Here is an 18,653-nt window from a genome sequence, read left to right on the forward strand (position 1 = left end):
ATTGACTGTAAAACAACCAGACACCCTGAGTCCAGGACATACATCAAAATTATTAAATAAGCTGGTTGAGAGAACGCCAAGAGTGTGCAAAGTTGTCATGAAGGCAAAGGGTGGCTACTTTGAAGTCTAAAATCTAAAATATTTTTGGGTTACTACATGATTCCATTTGTGTTATTTCATAGTTTTGATGTCTTCACTTTTATTCTACAATGTAGAAAATAGTAAAAATAAAGAAAAACCCTTGAATGAGTAGGTGTGTCCAAACTTCTGACTGGTACTATATAAAAAACAAAACACAAGCTCCTACAGGGAGTACATGGCTTTTCTCTCCTTCAATCTACTCCTCTCTATCTTTCCCCGTCACTCTCTCCATCTCTCTCTTACCTACTCTTCCTTCTTTTGCTTCTGGATGCGTAAATTGGATACCAAAGGTCAGGCAGAACACGTAAATCAATTTTGTGTGCACTCACTACCACGTTCCATCGTTAAAAGCGCTAATCACTCTGCCTGGCTTTGCAGGGAGGTATCCTTCTAATTATTCTCATTAATAAAATGGGGAGGGTGGGGTGGCAGTGGCATTTGAGAGAGTGGCACAGTCTCTGCCCGCCATTTGTCATTTAAGAGCAGCAGAGCGAGAGAGGGGGCTGCTATGGATCGTCAGCGCCCATGATGGCTAGACGGGACACCACCCCCTAGGCTAATAGAACACACTGACTGGGGAAGGCCTATTCAATCAAACAGGCGCTGCAGCATGCCGCAGAATAGTACTGTAGCATTGTAAATATGCCCCAAAATAATAGTCCAATGCTGTTTCAGTTAGCCTAGTTATAATATTTATGCATAAGTCAACTCATGATTGCAACAACAGTGCTATTTTTTCCTAAATGAATTGAACCCCAGCCGTTGTTATTTCTTTGTGTAGATAGAATATACACAAGATGTGTATGCAATTACAAGTAAGGGCCATTCATGTGGATGGTGTCGCACAGACTAGGGCCAGGTCCCATGCAGACAGACTAGGGCCAGGTCCCATGCAGACAGACTAGGGCCAGGTCCCATGCAGACAGACTAGGGCCAGGTCCCATGCAGACAGACTAAAGCAGCAGTTCTCCAGTACGACACACTAATCTGACTGGAAACCTCCTATAATATACTCGCTATGCAATCCGCTCTCCCAGTGAATATCCCAAGACTCATTGCAATATTTATTTCAGGGGCAGCCGCTGATTTGATTAAGCACTTTGTGTAGATTACTAATTTGTTCATACACGGTTCACTTGCCGCGAGCTGGAAGTACGACACGTTGAATTTTAAGCCGGTAACGAAGATTGAAAGGCAAGCGCGTGCTAACAAGGCCCGCAAACAGGCGAGGGAGGGGCGTTAACACATGAGCGCCGGTGAATCGGGCCTCTTCATTTAGCATCGATACACACCCCTATGATGTGCTCCCCAAAACAAACATACACACACGCCCAAGCCGAGGTGAAGCGAGTGACAGGCGCAGAGGATCTGGCCAGATGGCTGTGTGAGTGAGTATGAGACAGGAGGAGAGAGACGTAGCATCCCTCCCTTCTCACGTCTCATCATGTTAATACTCCACCACTCCACTTAAACAGCCTCCATGAAACTGAAATTGACTATTGAAATTGTTAAATTAATATTGCCAACCACACAGGGGCAATGTGGCTCCCTCACATTCCAGATGAGATGGGTAATGACCCGCAATGCGCTTTCTCTCTCTCTCTCTCTCTCTCTCTCTCTCTCCCTCTCTCCCTCTCTCTCTCCCTCTCCCTCTCCCTCAAGGGATACTTCAGGATTTTGGCAATGCTAGCAGATACCCATAGACTATCAGTCATTGTGCTAATGCTTGTTAGCATTAGCTCTCAAAAGTACCTCTAACTTCCTTCCTACTGGACACAGAGACATAAACATGGTATCCAGGAGTTCCTCTGACTCTGGCGAAGTAGATAAACCCCTTTTAAAACATATTTAAAAAGGGACAGATTTTTTTTCCCAGTGTTGAATTTTCAATCAAATGTTGTGGGAACATAACATCCATGTTTGTCTACCACCCCAGGATCAACTTTTTCATCAAGAGAGGCCCGATCAGACATCGTACAGCCAGACCAACACATACAAATCAAGTTCCTGTAACTCGTTTTTTTTTTTACACCTTCAGAAACTCATTGTGTGTGTGTGTGTGTGTGTGTGTGTGTGTGTGTGTGTGTGTGTGTGTGTGTGTGTGTGTGTGTGTGTGTGTGTGCGTGTGCGTGTCTGTGTGTGCGTGTGTGTGTGTGTCGTGTGTGTGTGTGTTTGTTTGTTTGTTAGAGAGAAAGAGTGTGTGTGTGCATGTTTGGCAAGTGTGTGTGGTGATTATGTGTGTGTGCCCATTACTTCAACCCACCCCAGGCCTCAGAAGGTCAGACAGCTCTCTCAAGTGAAAAAGTGACCAATTTAGCTCAAAATGCAAATCCAGTTGCATCCTCATTGGCAAAATGTAAGTATTTTTTTCCCCCAGGGGACAAATTGACAAATATGCGTGCAGCCTCCCACCATCTCCTGATTTCACTGATTAATCAAGTAAATAAAAAATCTTGGTTTAATTAAAACGATCTGGACGTGCTCCCAGTCCAAACACTGGTGGACCCCACAGTCCTGTTCCACAGCACTGGAAGAAGTGTACACGATAAATGACCACATACAAAGAGAGAATAACTCAATGTAATGAGGGAACTTAGCAATAATAATAACTAGCATACGGTGTCAAAATGCTAAGAAATAGGTGCATTCTACAAATAGGCAAAGAAAATGAACAAACTCATAAATAAGGAGATAAATAAGGAGATAATTCAATCGAAAAAGCCACCTAAAAAATAACGACAATACTCAAATCGAGACCTCCAAATGTGCCCTTGACTTTGATAAACACATCTTCTTAAAGTGTCACTGTTTTCATTTGCTTAAGTAACACTTTTCCTCAGCTGGGACCAGAGTAATGGCGTTGTTTACATGGCAATATGAAATACTGTAGCAGGCTCATAACAGAATATTACAAATTCAACAAAATATCACGCAAAGAATACATCAACATGTTGATCATTTGGCCTCATAATCTTTCTCTTATTGATGTTGTCTGTCCTTTCAGACTACTCGCCTGTACAACAAACAGAATTTCAATTCAGTCTTACTGTACAGTATGTGTGAGTCTCCCCATGCCACGTAACCACAAAGTGTGGTTTTGTTGAGCCACAGAGAAATGAGGGGAATGCCAAAGTAAAGACAGTTAGATGCTCTGCTTGTATGTTTTTATTTTTCTGAATTAATCAATCGTAAGACGTACCCCAGCAAAACAGACCATATGCCAACCTGAACCAGTTTGCAATGGTGAGACGATGGCGACTCTTCACCCCATATTAGAAGTTGAGAGGTCATCCCAAACAGAAGTAGGCCTAATCATGTCGTCTCAGTGATGGGTAAGGGCACACACTTAGAGAAAGCAGCAGCAGCCTGAGTATCTGAGCATTCTGACCCACATGACTACCATAGTGCATCGTGGCAGTACCTCTCATTGACTCTGCTACTGGCAACCTCTCCGTCAACTCTCCGAGACGGTCCACACACCTTAACCCTCCTCGGCCATTAGTCAGTCACTCCACACACAGAGAGAGAGAGACACAGACACACACACACACAACCTCAGACACACGCACACACAGAGAGACACATAATACACCCAGAACGACCATAGAGCTCTGTCTGTACTCCAATTAAAGTACCATTAAAGTTTGGGCTGAAAGGGGGACGGACCGGAGGAAGCAGAGAAGGGCATTTATTGATGGCGCCCTCACTTCTCATTCCTACATTAAGCTGATTTTAAAAGCAATTAATACACATGGTCAAGGAAGAGTAATGGAGCGCCCTCTATTCTTAACCCGCCAGACATTCCCCAGTCATAGACCTGACCAGCCGAACCCTGATTTGCATTATAAATGACAAGATAAATCTTAATGGATTGAGGATAATCAGCTCACCGTGTAGGCTGACACACACACACACACACACACACACACACACACACACACACACACACACAAGGGAAATGAAGGGCTTTGAATACGCCTGCATTGATTATTTTAAATTATTAGCCCACCTCCCTTTTGGGTCTCCAATGCTTTTAGCCAAAGCTTTAACACATTTACAGAGACTTATTGACTATAATTACAACCGAGTCTTGGTAATGGACACATCAATTATGAGTCGCACATGTCTTTGACCAGGCGGTGCACAGGGAATCCCAATCCGTGGTCCATTAGCATCTCCTGCAGCTCAGTCTTTTTCCGTCTCCATTCCTCCAATGCATGGCTTAAGCTCACACCACTACATGAACCATGCCTCTCCTCTGATACCTGGTCTGGCCCTGATACCGCTATATAGGCTAGACTACAGTATCTCAAAACCTGATGTTCAACACATGTAATGATTGACAATGCTGGTACATTCTAAGTGGTGTATACACTGTATAATAGCACCTATGAACATTAGTGATGCAGCTATCAATGACTTTAAAATAACTCATTTAAAAAAACGAGGTATGTTATCATTAACAAAAACCAAAAAACAATAGCAGTGAAGGTTTTCTAATAAATGTTTTGGGAGACAACGTACCTGTGTGTGTGCGAATGTGCGCCAGGAAGGCCATGGAGTTGCTGCTCTTGCACACCTTGCCGCAGTGCTTGCACACGCTGCCCTGGTTCTCCTCGCGCTCGCGGTTGATCTGCTCCGTGTCCTCCAGGACGTACTTGTTGACCTCGCGCAACAGCTCCTCGTGCTTCTCCTTGATGTGCACGAACAGCTCCTGCTCCGTCTCGAACGGGTCCGTGCACTTCACGCACTTGAAGGTGGCACCGCCTTCCGGAAGCTCCTCGATGCTGGCCTGCTCGTTGCGCAGGTGGGCGGCGCTGGTCAGGTGCTGGTGCAGGTTGCTCTCCGTGTAGAAGGACTTGCCGCACAGCATGCAGTGGAAGTGCTTCTCCTTGGACGGGTGCTTCATGGAGATGTGCACATTGAGGCCGCTCATGCCGTCCGCCACGAAGCCGCAGTCCTCGCAGCGGATGCGGGGGTTGGGAGTTAACCCCTTGGACAGACCTGAAGACCCTACAGGTTTGGTTCTTTTGATCTTCTGAAAACTGCCCGCCCCGGCCAGGCCAGAGTGGCCCTCAACAGAGTGAGCCATGCGTTCTTCATGCAACGCCAGCTCGGCTTCAGTCAAGGACTTGAGAGGTATGATGCAAGCGTCGAACGGCAGCGCCCTGGTGAGCTGTTTCTCTGGGGAAGAGATGTCAGGTTTCTCATCAGCCATCTCAACGTCGTCGTCTGAACAGAATAGTTCTGGTTCCGCCTCGGGCTCGGCCCCTTCCTTCTGGCCTTCCTCAGGCGGTGTTATGGTGATTTCGGCTGGTGCTTCCTGAGGCTCAATCGTACCTGGAGCTTCGTTGCTGGTTTGTTCCGAGCCACCACAGGACGCCTCACCAGCCACCTGGATCTCTGTGTTTTCCTCAACAACAGTGCCACTAACTTCCACTATTGGGGCTGCATGCTCATTGCTCAAAACGTCAGAAGTCTGTGTGGGGTTAGTGGTAGTATGCTCTGTGTCTGTGGGCTGGTCTGTAGCTGTGTCTGTGGGTTGCTCTGTATCGGTGATAGGGGGCTGGTCTGTGTCTGTGATGTTGGGCTGCTCTGTGTCAGTGGGTTGGTCTGTATCTGTGTCTGTGGGTTGTTCTGTGTCGATGATAGGGGCCTGGTCTGTGTCGTTGGGCTGGTCTGTGTCTGTGGGTTGGTCTGTATCTGTGGGTTGTTCTGTATCGATGATAGGGGGCTGGTCTGTGTCTGTGTCGTTGGGCTGGTCTGTGTCTGTGGGTTGGTCTGTATCTGTGGGTTGTTCTGTATCGATGATAGGGGGCTGGTCTGTGTCTGTGTCGTTGGGCTGCTCTGTCTCTGTGGGTTGATCTGTATCTATAATGTTAGGCTGGTCTGTACTTGTGCCTGTGGGCTGCTCTATGTCTGTGTCAGGGGGCACTGATGGGGAGAGATCCTCAGTGTGAGCATTGTTGTCAGCATCAGGGTCAGCTCTGTTCCCCAGCTCCATGGCCTCCTCCTCCGGCTGTGCCAGGTCTTCCGCCACAAAGCTCTCCAGGTTCTCTAGGTAGACCTCACTCTTCTGCTTATGCTTGTCCGTGGCGGCGTGGCGAGACATCTCTCGACGCGTGACCGCGTAGTAGCTGCACGCCAGGCACACAAACTCAAAGTCCCGGGTGTGTCTCCTCTTCACGTGGAGGTCGAGGGAGGGAATCGAATGAGCTACGAAGCTGCAATGGCTGCAGGAGTTGACCAAGTCGTACTTGCTCTTTTTCGGGCTGCTCACTTGTGCTTTGACGTCGTCTTGTGACAGCTCCCCTGTTTTGTCCGTGGCCCCCTCCTCTCCTTTGGACCCTGCTCTGACTGGACTATTCGGATGTATAGCCTCACCCTCGCTGACCTGAGAGCCTGACTCTTTACTCACGACCTGCACTGATGTATCCAGGTCCACTTGGCCATCGCTGCTAGCATCCTCCACGCGTTTAAGGTGCTTCTTTGTGACACAGTGTCGGTCCATGTCGCCTTTCGTCACACAGTTGTAAGAACAAAGCTTGCAGGTGTAGCTGTACTGCCGGCTGTGCTTACGACGAATATGCACATTTAGATTGGTACTATTGGAGGCGAGAAGGCCACAGTATTCACATGTAGTTGCAGCAGGCCCCTTTGGCCTGCCTCTCCTCCTCTTGGGGGGGCTTTTCTCGTCCGTGTTCTCTTCCATGTTCTCCAACACGGCTTTCGCAGCCTCAACAGCTTCCTCATTAACATCAGATCGCAGCTCTCCATCATGTCCGATGACCCCTACCGCCACGTCATCTGTCAGCATGTCGTCCCCGACCGAATCTGTGCTCACCTTCTCAACGCACTCCTCAAAGGAGGACCCTGTGTTTTTCTCCTCAGCCACACGCTGGTGGCTCTCCGAGGACACATGTGTGTCCATCCACTCGGATGTAGCGGTGTAGTAGTGGCAGACGTTACAGAGGAAGCGATGCTCGCCATGGTGCTTTAGCCGAGCGTGGCTCTCCAGCAAAGCAGAGTTGCTGACCCTGAATTCGCAACTCCCGCACTGCAGCTGGAACCTGGCACCGAGCGCACGCTTGGACGCCCGGGTCTGAGTCGTCGTGGGGGCAAAGATTTGAGCCTGTTCGGCTGTCTTCTTGTCCATGGGTGACGAGAGGCCAGAGGATTCCCTGCTTTCCGCGACTCGTTTGTTGTGCTTGTTACTAAGACAGTGCTTTTCGTAGTCGCACTTTGCCACACAGGAGTACAAGCAGAATTCACAGAAGTAATTCATCTCTTTGGTGTGGCGTCTCTTGATGTGTGTATCTAGGCTTGGCTTGTCCCTAAACTCGTGACCACAGTAGCTGCAAGCATGTATAGTCTTGGGCTTGGGGCCCCGTTTACCTACTATCTTCTTACCGGGGGTCTTTTCTTGCTCCTCCTCTGCAATCTCCTCTGTAGCAATTGTAGTCACCTTCATATCAAAAGTATCTCTCCCTGTCCCTTGTTTCTCAGCAATTTCCTCTTTGGCTATTATTGAAGTCACCTCCCCCTCAGAACCCTCTGCCTCTGTGCCCTGGCTCTGACTCTCTGTGGCATCCTGCTGTCTCTCACAGCTGCTCACTTTCTCCTCAGTGTCTCCACCTGTCTTGTAATTAGAACTCTGTGCTGTTGCTCCGGTTGTGGAGCCATCTATTTCAACAAGTACCTCAGCTGAGCTCAGACCCCTGGTCTTTCCTCTACCGGTGTGCTTCCTCTTGGAGTGAATCTTCAAGGCAGTTGGAGTTTTGGCCACAAAGCCACAGATGGGACAGGCACGGCCGTAACCTGTCTCCGGGGTAACGTTCACCTCAGCCCGAGGGGGCTGGTCTGACTCCTTCCCATCAGCCACCTTACTGCTGGTGTCCTCCTCAATCTCTCCTGTGCTGTCAGCTGTGACATCATCAGGCCTGGGCCTCTTTGCTAGGGAAGGAATTCCTCCACTCTCCATTTCCTCTGTGCAGACATTTCCTGTGTCCCCATGATGAGGCACCTTGTCCTCATTAATCTCCTTCCCTGACCTTAATTCTCTGTCCATGTTAGACAACTCCTGATGTCTTTACATGAGAAGAGGAAATTGGACTCTGTTCCAGCAATCAATGAAGTTATGATCCTGTTCCTGTAAAGTAAAATTTAAGATGGGCAATCCTCATATAATTGACTGTGAAATTAGCTGAACAAAATAAATACAACATAACAATACTGTGTTTCATATAACAAAACTGTGTTTCAAATGATATAGATGGAGTAGGCTACTCAGAGATCATTCCACATGTTCAAAAACGAAGTTGGCCAAATGTAGGTATTGGTCGCCATCTAGTGATTTCAGAATGAAACTGTTCAATGATAAGGTGGTTGACGTTGCATGCATGTGATGTTGCATTTGATTTTAAAAAATATTTTAAAAAACAGGGAAAGGCAGTGAGTGGTCAGTAGCATAAATTGAAGAAAATTACAATTAATTAGGCCTAGATTCTATTTACCTCTCCCCTTTAAATCTATTTAACTTCAAAGATACCTAATTTATAAACATTATACAATAGATTTAGTACAGCTGATGGTTGACACAGACGAGTCTCCTAAGAACTTAGCTGGCTTAGATATTTCACTCTCCCTTCTTGTGACCTATCTACTGTAGTCTACATTTAGGCACCATCTCTCTGGATGGGGTGCCAATCGCTTGTGAGAATTTTGGTCAAAATCTCATTGCTATGCAATATCTTTTTCAACCTGATGCCAAAAATATAATTCCCAAGTACGTGGGACTTCGCGCCACCTTGACATTACATGAACTAATTTTTGTTCCCCGTCGAATTTTATGACTACTCTCCTCAAACATTTAGATAATAGGTCAAATGAATTATATGCGTGGTCAAGTTTGCTTTAAAAGCAGGCAATGATTTATTAAAAAAAAAAATGGAAATGAACTAAACCTGACCTGCTCCTCTTACCACCTGTTCCAGTAGCCAGTCTAGCCACCCTCTCACATGCCTTGCCAGGACATGTCTTCAAAGTATTGATTTATCTCAAGATAGTGTCCAAATTGGTGAGAGATTACATGGTAATAACAAAAATATAAACGCAACATGCAACAATTTCAAAGATTTTGCTGAGTTACAGTTCATATAAGGAAATAAGTCAATATAAATAAATTAGGCCCTAATCTATGGATTTCACATGACTGGGCAGGGGAGCAGCCATGGTTGGGCATAGGCCCACCCACTTGGGAGCCAGGCCCAGCCAATCAGAATTCGTTTTTCCCCACAAAAGAGCTATATTACAGACATAAATACTCCTCTGCACCCGCCCCTCCCACGGGTGAAGAAACCGGATGTGGAGGTCCTGGGCTGGCGTGGTTACACGTGGTCTACGGTTGTGAAGCCGGTTGGACATGCTACCAAATTCTCTAAAACTACGTTGGACATGGCTTATGGTAGAGCGATTAACATGTTATTGTCTGGCAACAGCTATGGTGGACATTCCTGCAGTCAGCATGCCAATTGTGCACTCCCTTAAAACCTGAGACATCTGTGGCATTGTGTTGTGACAAAACTGCTCATTTTAGTGGCATTTTATTGTCCAGCACAAGGTGCACCTGTGTAATGATCCTGCTGTTTAATCAGCTTGTGATATGCCACATCTGTCAGATGGATGGATTATCTTGACTAAGGATGAAATGCTTAGATGTAAACAAATGTGTGCATATTTTTTATTAATACGTTTGTGTGTATGAAACATTTCTGGGATATTTTATGTCAGCTCATGAAACCAGCACTTAAAATGTTACGTTTGTTTTTGTTCAGTGTAATTTAAAGATTTGAAGAAAGTCAGGTGGTTACTGGAGTGAGAAAATACAGTATGTGACTAAAGTAAAATAATAAGAGCATGTTAGGGAGTACAATTATCTGACGAACTGTGCTAATCACTTGACAGCCAACCGGGTACATTTCACATATAATTGCATGAATTCAAACTTTATTTTCCTGCTGAAGACTCGTTTTTCAGTACGTCTCCACGTTGCCCTGGACAGAGTGGAGTGTTAAGCAGAGCTAGGCTCTTGCAACTGGGAGTCCGGCTTTCCTACCTAGTAACTCCTTAGCTAACTAGCTTAGCATTAGCTAGCGTTAGCCAGTTACAGCCACGAGGGTCTAACTAGCTAGCTAGCATGGGTGGTCCGGTGGTTATGCATGTACGATATAGTTAAGGTCGACGTTCTGCATATATATTGGCAGCAAATTGACTAACGTCAGCTAATTTGAAGACATTGCTGGTCGGCTATCACACTGCCACTGGCTAGTTGCTACCAATGCCAGAGTGCTGCCAAAAGTAGCTAAAGTAAAACTTCTCAATATATGGGTCATCCTTCCAAACGTATTTCTTCTAATTTAAGAACAAGGGTATCAAGTAATATTCGACTTTTGGGAAATTAGCGTCAAGGTCGGTTTGGATGTAGCTATTTCATTCCGACTGGTTCATATTTGTGTCAACCATCATTCCGATACCAATATGTTCAAAATATTCATGAAAATACACAAGAGCCAGAAATTTGAGTTACGTGAAGCCAGTCCTATCAGATAAGAGTATTTTCACTGTCGTCCAATGAGTGCGGCATAGAGGTGGGACTTGTTTGCTCTTATGCCCTAAAAACGACGGCAGCACAGAGGCCCAAAAAGGAAGCTAATGTCGACCTTTGAAATACATGTGTTTATAAGCTAAACAGTTGCTGTACATAAATTGTAAATATCCACAATGCTTTAGGTATTACAGACCCGTATTTAAGTAATCAATATGATGGTAGTTTTAACAGCTTACCTACAATTTCCCCAGTATTCTCAATGTCCGCGCTTTTCCCCCTTGGTCACAAGTGGCGTACCGTAGCACGTACCATACGTCACTCTAGCAAGCTGATGTGGTGTTCAGGACAACTCGGAAAGTTCCGATTTAGATGGATGATGGACACTTCAATTTGAAATTTCATCCGTCGTTATATCTTCTCCCGTTTTGGTGGCTTCAATTTCATGTTACTTTGTAACAATAACATTTATAAGATTCCTATAAAAATTATCTGCTGTTCATAGACAGGAATTCTTAGCGTGGTCGTTAATATATAAACAATTTCCCTCCGCATAGGTATTTCATTTGGAACAATATGGATATTTTGTATAGAAACAAGTCTTTATTTTTTAAGAACTGGTTTACTAATCATATCTTGCTGGTGAGTCAACTTTGTAATGCAGAAGGATTGTTACTCAATTATGAGGATTTTTTATCTCATTACAATATCCCTGTTACACCTAGAGAGTTTGCCATAGTCTTTGATGCTATTCTATCTGGAACTCTCATGTTGTTTATGGTGTAACCAGACCTCACCTTCTTGACATACCCTCGCTTAATCCAGTTGACTCTCCAATAGGAAAAAATGCGTTTCTCCTTGCTCCATCAGAACAACAGATTTATACGGGCTTTATTTCAAAGGGATATTGTATGCATTCCTTATGTCACAACTTACTGGAATACATTTGTCAATAATATCTTTTGGAAAAAAGTATGGTTCTTACCAGACAAATACCTTCTTATTAACAAGGTCAAAGAGGTCTCTTTCAGAATGATCCATAAGTAGAGATACTCTCAAAGATTGGCTATGAAAAAGCCAACTGACACTCTTGTGTTACTGACTTGTTGCACCCTCGACAACTACTATGATTATTATTATTTGACCATGCTGGTCATTTATGAACATTTGAACATCTTGGCCATGCGCTGTTATAATCTCCACCCGGCACAGCCAGAAGAGGACTGGCCACCCCTCATAGCCTGGTTCCTCTCTAGGTTTCTTCCTAGGTTTTGGCCTTTCTAGGGAGTTTTTCCTAGCCACCGTGCTTCTACACCTGCATTGCTTGCTGTTTGGGGTTTTAGGCTGGGTTTTTCTGTACAACACTTTGAGATATCAGCTGATGTAAGAAGGGCTATATAAATACATTTGATAAGTATTACCCTGCAAATCATTACCTGAAGAAACTCAAAAAAGACATTAACATTAACTGTACTTTTTGTGTTGAGCATCCAGAAACAGTCTTACATTTATTTTGGCATTGTCTACATGTAAAGAAATTATGGCAAGATATTCATAGTTTTAGAATTGTTAATATTCTTGATGACTTTAGTTTTTTTATGGGATAATGTGCTGCTCGGTTTCCTTAACTATAATAAGGATAAAGAAAAACAATTTTACCTCATGAATCTAATTGTGCTAATGGGAAAACTTCAGATTCATAAATGTAAATTCACAACAACAAAAAAACACTCTTCCTTGTTTTCTATAAGGAATTCGAACAGTATATTAAGACCATTCTATTTTCGTCTAATAAGAAAGCTGTTAAAACAATCAATACGTGTGTATATTTGAATCTTTGTATAATCTGTAATTTGTTGTACCCCCTAGCCTAGCATATGTTATCATTGTCTGTTTGTATACGTCTTGTACGTATACTGGGTTTTCTACGATTAAAAAACGAGAAAAAAAAAGGATGATGGATTTGGGTTTAATGCTGCGTTCATTGCTAGCCGGAACTGAACTGATTTGTTTAACGCAGCACGTGTATAACTACAACCAGTTAGCAAGTCGGACATTTCAGAGTTTCCTAGCACATGAACGCGCCATTATGGTGGGGACATCCGAAGTATCATAAACAGCACTGACCAAGATTCAAAACAACTGGGAACTATGGAGGTTGATTACCAGGCTTTCACTTGTAGACCTACATTTCTTACACATCAATAGAGATGGAAGAAATGAGATGGCAGAAAGGAAACTAGCCTACTTTTTAGACAATTTAGTTGCTCAAGAACAGGCATCAAATGAGCACACCTGTGAGCAGAGGCTCAGTTCCAGCAAGGCGAGGGAGGCAGAATCACAATCTAATAGTGTGTAGATTTGGGATGCAAGGTGATATGTAGATCAGCGTTCTGCACAGTCTGACTGCAATGTAGTTGATCTCAAATGCACTACCTAGACTTTTTTTTGTTGCACTGTCCCTGTATTCCACTGCTCTATTTCATTGGCAATTGTATACAGCCCACAAGTGGGAGCATCACTCCAGACAGACACACAATGTGTCAGTTAATTAATCACCGTAACCATGTCACATCCCTGTTCGTTGGTGAAGTTTGAAAATGGATTAATGCATGTGCCTTAGTTGATACGGTAGTCTATCCGGTCAGGAGATGATAAATGATACCCGTGCATTGAGTACACTGTTTACATTCCCAGTAATTTTGCTTAATTCATCACAGTCAAAATCATATGACATGGATGGTTAGAAACGCAGCCCCCATCTCCAATTTTTCATGAGGTTCATTAGTCATTTGTACCCAGCTGTCTCTACTGAGAGAGGAAGGGTTGACTATGTTGGACACTGACTGAAACTCTGCCCGTCTTCCTTGCAGGATATCGTCAATAAATAGATTTCACGCAACAAACCAACAGTTGCTCTTTGGTCCTTTGATTAGTTATCTCAAAGAAACATGATATAATTGCAAGTAGTAATGCAAATAGTTATTGATTTTTAACTACGACGGCTTGATATACATTTTGATGTAACCCCATTGTAAGTAATACAAAAAAAACACTGCATGAAAGGCTGACTATGCTTCTCCTAGAAGAACACTAGAGGGTGCTAAAATGTTGTTCCCATAGTAATACATGTAATAACACATTTCATTTACATCTTTACATTTACGTCATTTAGCAGACATAACCCATAATACCTGCATTTACAGTGCCTTGCAAAAGTATTCATCCCCCATGGCAGTTTTCCTATTTTGTTGTATTACAACCTGCAATTTAAATAGATTTTTATTTGGATTTCATGTAATGGACATACACAAAATAATCCAAATTGGTGAAGTGAAATAAAAAAAATAACTTGTTTAAAAAAAAAAAAAAAGATTTAATTTTTAAATGGAAAAGTGGTGCGTGCATATGTATTCACCCTCTTTGCTATGAAGCCACTAAATAAGATCTGGTGCAACCAATTACCTTCAGAAGTTAAATAAAGTCCACCTGTGTGCAATCTAAGTGTCACATGATCTGTCACATGATCTCAGTATATATACACCTGTTCCGAAAGGCCCCAGAGTCTGCAACACCACTAAGCAAGCGGCACCACCAAGCATCCGGCACCATGAAGACCAAGGAGTTCTCCAAACAGGTCAGGGACAAAGTTGTGGAGAAGTACAGATCAGGGTTGGGTTATAAAAAAATATCAAAAACTTTGAACATCCCACAGAGCACCATTAAATCCATAATTAAAAAATGAAAAGAATATGGCACCACAACAAACCTGCCAAGAGAGGGCCACCCACCAAAACTCACGAACCAGGCAAGGAGGAGATTCATCAGAGAGGCAACAAAGAGACCAAAGATAACCCTGAAGGGGCTGCAAAGCTCCTCAGTGGAGATTGGAGTATCTGTCCATAGGACCACGTTAAGCCGTGCACTCCACAGAGCTGGGCTTTACGGAAGAGTGGATAGAAAAAAGCAATTTCTTAAAGAATGAAATAAGCAAACACGTTTGGTGTTCGCCAAAAGGCATGTGGGAGACTCCCCAAACATATGGAAGAATGTACTCTGGTCAGATGAGACTAAAATTGAGCTTTTTGGCCATCAAGGATAACGCAATGTCTGGCGCAAACCCAACACCTCCCCACAGTGAGGCATGGTGGTGGCAGCGTCATGCTGTGGGAATGTTTTTCATTGGCAGGGACTGGGAAACTGGTCAGAATTGAAGGAATGATGGACGACACTAAATACAGGGAAATTCTTGAGGGAAACCTGTTTCAGTCTTCCAGAGATTTGAGACTGGGATGGAGGTTCACCTTCCAGCAGGACAATGACCCTAAGCATACTGCTAAAGCAACACTCGAGTGGTTTAAGGGGAAACATTTAAATGTCTTGGAATGGCCTAGTCAAAGCCCAGACCTCGATCCAATTGAGAATCTTTGGTATGACTTAAAGATTGCTGTACACTAGCGGAACCCATCCAACTTGAAGGAGCTGGAGCAGTTTTGCCTTGAAGAATGGGCAAAAATCCCAGTGGCTAGATTTGCCAAGCTTATAGAGACATACCCCAGAGACGAGCAGCTGTAACTGCTGCCAAAGATGGCTCTACAAAGTATTGACTTTGGGGGAGGTGAATAGTTATGCATGCTAAATTTTTCTGTTAATTTGTCTTATTTCTTGTTTGTTTCACAATAAAAAATATTTTGCATCTTCAAAGTGGTAGGCATGTTGTGTAAATCAAATGTGTAACGAGGGTCGTATAAAGGGGACCAAGGCGCGGCGTGTAGAGTGCTCATATTTACTTTAATGATAACACTTAAACAAAAACAACAAAAGGACAGCCAACAGTTCCGTCAGGTGATACTCACAAAACGGAAAACAACTACCCACCAAAACCCCATAGACAAACCCCAACTTAACTATGATCTCCAATTAGAGACAACACGAACCAGCTGCCTCTAATTGGAGATCATCCAAAACTCAACCTAGAAATAGAAAACAAGAACAAAACATAGAAACAAAAACATAGACTGCCCACCCATATCACACCCTGACCTAACTAACCAGAGAAAAACAGCTCTCATAGGTCAGAGCGTGACAAAATGATACAAACCCCTCCAAGAATCCATTTTAATTCCAGGTTGTAATGCAACAACATAGGAAAAATGCCAAGCCACTGTAGGTATTTGCCTGGATTAGATCCAATATGGATGGTGTGCAGTACTGCTACCAGGGTTGTGTCGTCTAATCATTTCTCATTCCTTTGTGCTGAGGGGGCCACCAGCTGATTTGCGCTCAACTGTCTAGGTGTTTTAGATAAGTGCAGAAATTGAGATGAGAAGAGTACCCCATTTAGGCTTTTTTCCTGCACCCTAATCCCTACCCAGAATCCTGAGCAATCTTGAATGAGATGGTCATATTTTAAAGGATTTGTCCCTCCAACGTAGACTTTGAAACAATAGGTTGCTTACTGTATAATAAAACAACTATTACAGATTGGCATATTTCAAATAATCCATAAGGTTATTTGAATCAATGAATCATAACCTTATTTTCCAGAAGGATGCTCTGTATGAAACAGAACAACATATGTCACGCAATGCCATGAAAATCCATTTTAATTGTGACTAAGTCATAAACTATCAAATGCTTTCTGAGTTCCTTGTTACTACAGTCTTGCCCTAGACACAACTATTGTAGAATACCTGTAGGTTATCACAGTTCAGCAACCTAGAGACAACAAAGAGGAAGGCCTCTCCTTGGCCTTGAACTCTGCTTTTATGGCAGTATTTTTGAATTGGAGGCAATAAAACGAGAAATATAGGTGGCTTCTGGGTGCTGACACCAAGAGACACAAATCCACTTCAGTCTGAAAAGTATAGATAATTGGGATGATAAAATGTGTTTTTCACAAGGGTCACTCAACTTTGAATTCAACTTCAGAAAGAGTTAGAATACAGATCAAATTCAAATTGAGTTGGAGTATATAAAATGGTGGCAACATATGTCTCCAAAGCTGCAGCAAACTTGTGAGGGATTGAAACAAACGTGTATTTTCCCATAAAACTGAATTTATAGGGAAAATAAGAAAAAGCAAAAAAGAGTAGTCATCCAATCAGTAAAGCAATGAAAATCATATCCTTTAGGCAAGTGTCATGATATACGAATAGATATACTGAAATCTTTTTTTTTTTTACTTTAGTTTATTTAGTACATATTTTCTTAACTATATTTTCTTAAAACTGTATTGTTGGTTAAGGGCTTGTAAGTAAGCATTTCATAGTAAGGTCTACACCTGTTGTATTTGGCGCAAATTATAAATAAAATGTGATTTGATTTGATATTGGCCTACTGTAAGTGATACTGTACACGTTTGAGGGAGCTCCAAGTCCATCGACAAGATCCTTCAGATAATTAGAGAGCATGCCGTTTTGGGAGTTCGACATGCTGTCAAGAGGCGGCGATGTCACCGACCGGCTCTGGTGCCCATATGAACGTTGACTCATGTGAACCTTTGTGACATGCACAGTAGATCAAGGCCAATAAGAGTTGTGCCGGTCACACACAGAGTCAGAGAGGATGGTAATATCCCGCTCTAGAGTTCAATGACCCTGGTAGCAGAGAGGAGAGATGCTGCGCAGCTTACGATCAACCCTTGTGCTTAATAAGTGATATTGTTCAGGGGAAATTGAATATGACAAAGAAATATACCACGATAATTACAATTGTATAGTAAGTTCATGACAATAATTTGAGTCTTGTTTGAACTGTGCAGTTAACATCCTCACCAGTAATGATTGCTGTTACTATCAACTGTTTCTGTTTTTCCAACACAGTATCAACAGTGTAACAAGCTGAAAGTAGAGGCGTTAGACATTGGCTGGGGTGTATTAAAAACAGTGTGAAAGCAATAAAGCATGTCAACAAACTTGTTACAAAGACATTCCTCAGGTGACAGCAATGGCCACTGCGTCACACGTCTCAGAGCAAATGTACCACTTTCGGGATCTTGTTTTCCAAAGACCGAAGAACGCAGCCCTTACGACATTCTTCCAGAATGAAGGACAGTGTTTGATTTTTACTATCTCTGCGGTGATAAGTGTCCGTCCTCCGTGCCAGTCTCAGACTGCTCCTCACCTCAATAAAAAAACAAGCCTTATCAAAGGCATTTACAACTGCCAGCATGCCTCAGGAGTTACAATGCCTGGATGCTTGTCCTGGAAAGTGGACACCTGCATGTCTGACTATTTCCCTGTAGAGAATGTATCTGGCAAAATATCCCCATGTTTTCGTTAAACTAGCTAGTTACGCCCGTGAGCATACAGATACATTACAAAAGCCCTAGAAGACGCCACAATACAGATCTCATACCTCCCTGTGCAGACTGTAACAGGTTATTGCCAGAGAAATGTTGTCTATCTTAAATTCAGTTGCCTTTTTAGCCAATTTGTCTCATCGTCCTTACTCAATAAGGACTATACCTAAAATTATGGATTTCAAGTCAGATGCACACCGATTATGCACACCACTCCACCAATGTATTTCGGCAACCACATCTTGCATCAACCACATCTTGGGTGAGGGCTGGCCTCCTGCGAGCTACTCAATTTGTTATGGCGGAGAGGTTGAGGTGTTTTGCCTAGTGCAAGTGGTGGAACCAGGGTGGATCCTCTTTGGTAGGGTGAATCCTCTTTCCACACCCTCCTCTAAAATCCTCCCAGCCAAGTCCATGGGCCAAATCCCCTCCCCTTCTGAAATTCAGGTCTAGGTGTACCCCGACAAAATCGTGATTATTATGAAGAGTTCTTCATAACCCTCATATCCCACAGACGTAACATGTTGATGTTTTTTCGTCTGTTTGGATAGACTCCTCAAAATACACCAATGGGCACCGTCTCGTCAGAATTATGTGACTAAAAGT

The 18,653-nt window shown here is 43.4% G+C and overlaps 1 protein-coding gene across 2 annotated transcripts in view; it reads right to left on the bottom strand.

The window, feature by feature from the left end:
• LOC106605077 (zinc finger protein 407) overlaps positions 1-11,094 on the bottom strand; it is a 157,684-nt gene extending 146,590 nt beyond the window's left edge. The window contains exons 1-2 of one of the 2 annotated variants that reach the window (XM_014200355.3): positions 10,988-11,094; positions 4,666-8,290 (exon numbers count right to left, since the gene is read on the bottom strand). In XM_014200355.3, coding sequence (XP_014055830.1) covers positions 4,666-8,209 — 3,544 coding nt within the window. In that variant the 5' untranslated portion in view covers positions 8,210-8,290; positions 10,988-11,094. Of the gene's footprint in view, positions 1-4,665; positions 8,291-10,983 lie in introns of both variants that reach the window. The other variant, XM_014200354.3, reaches the window with a different exon arrangement.
• Between the last annotated feature and the right edge of the window lie 7,559 nt (positions 11,095-18,653).

This window comes from Salmo salar, chromosome 05 (assembly GCF_965601325.2).
Source record: "Salmo salar chromosome 05, fSalSal1, whole genome shotgun sequence".
Classification (NCBI taxonomy): domain Eukaryota; kingdom Metazoa; phylum Chordata; class Actinopteri; order Salmoniformes; family Salmonidae; genus Salmo; species Salmo salar.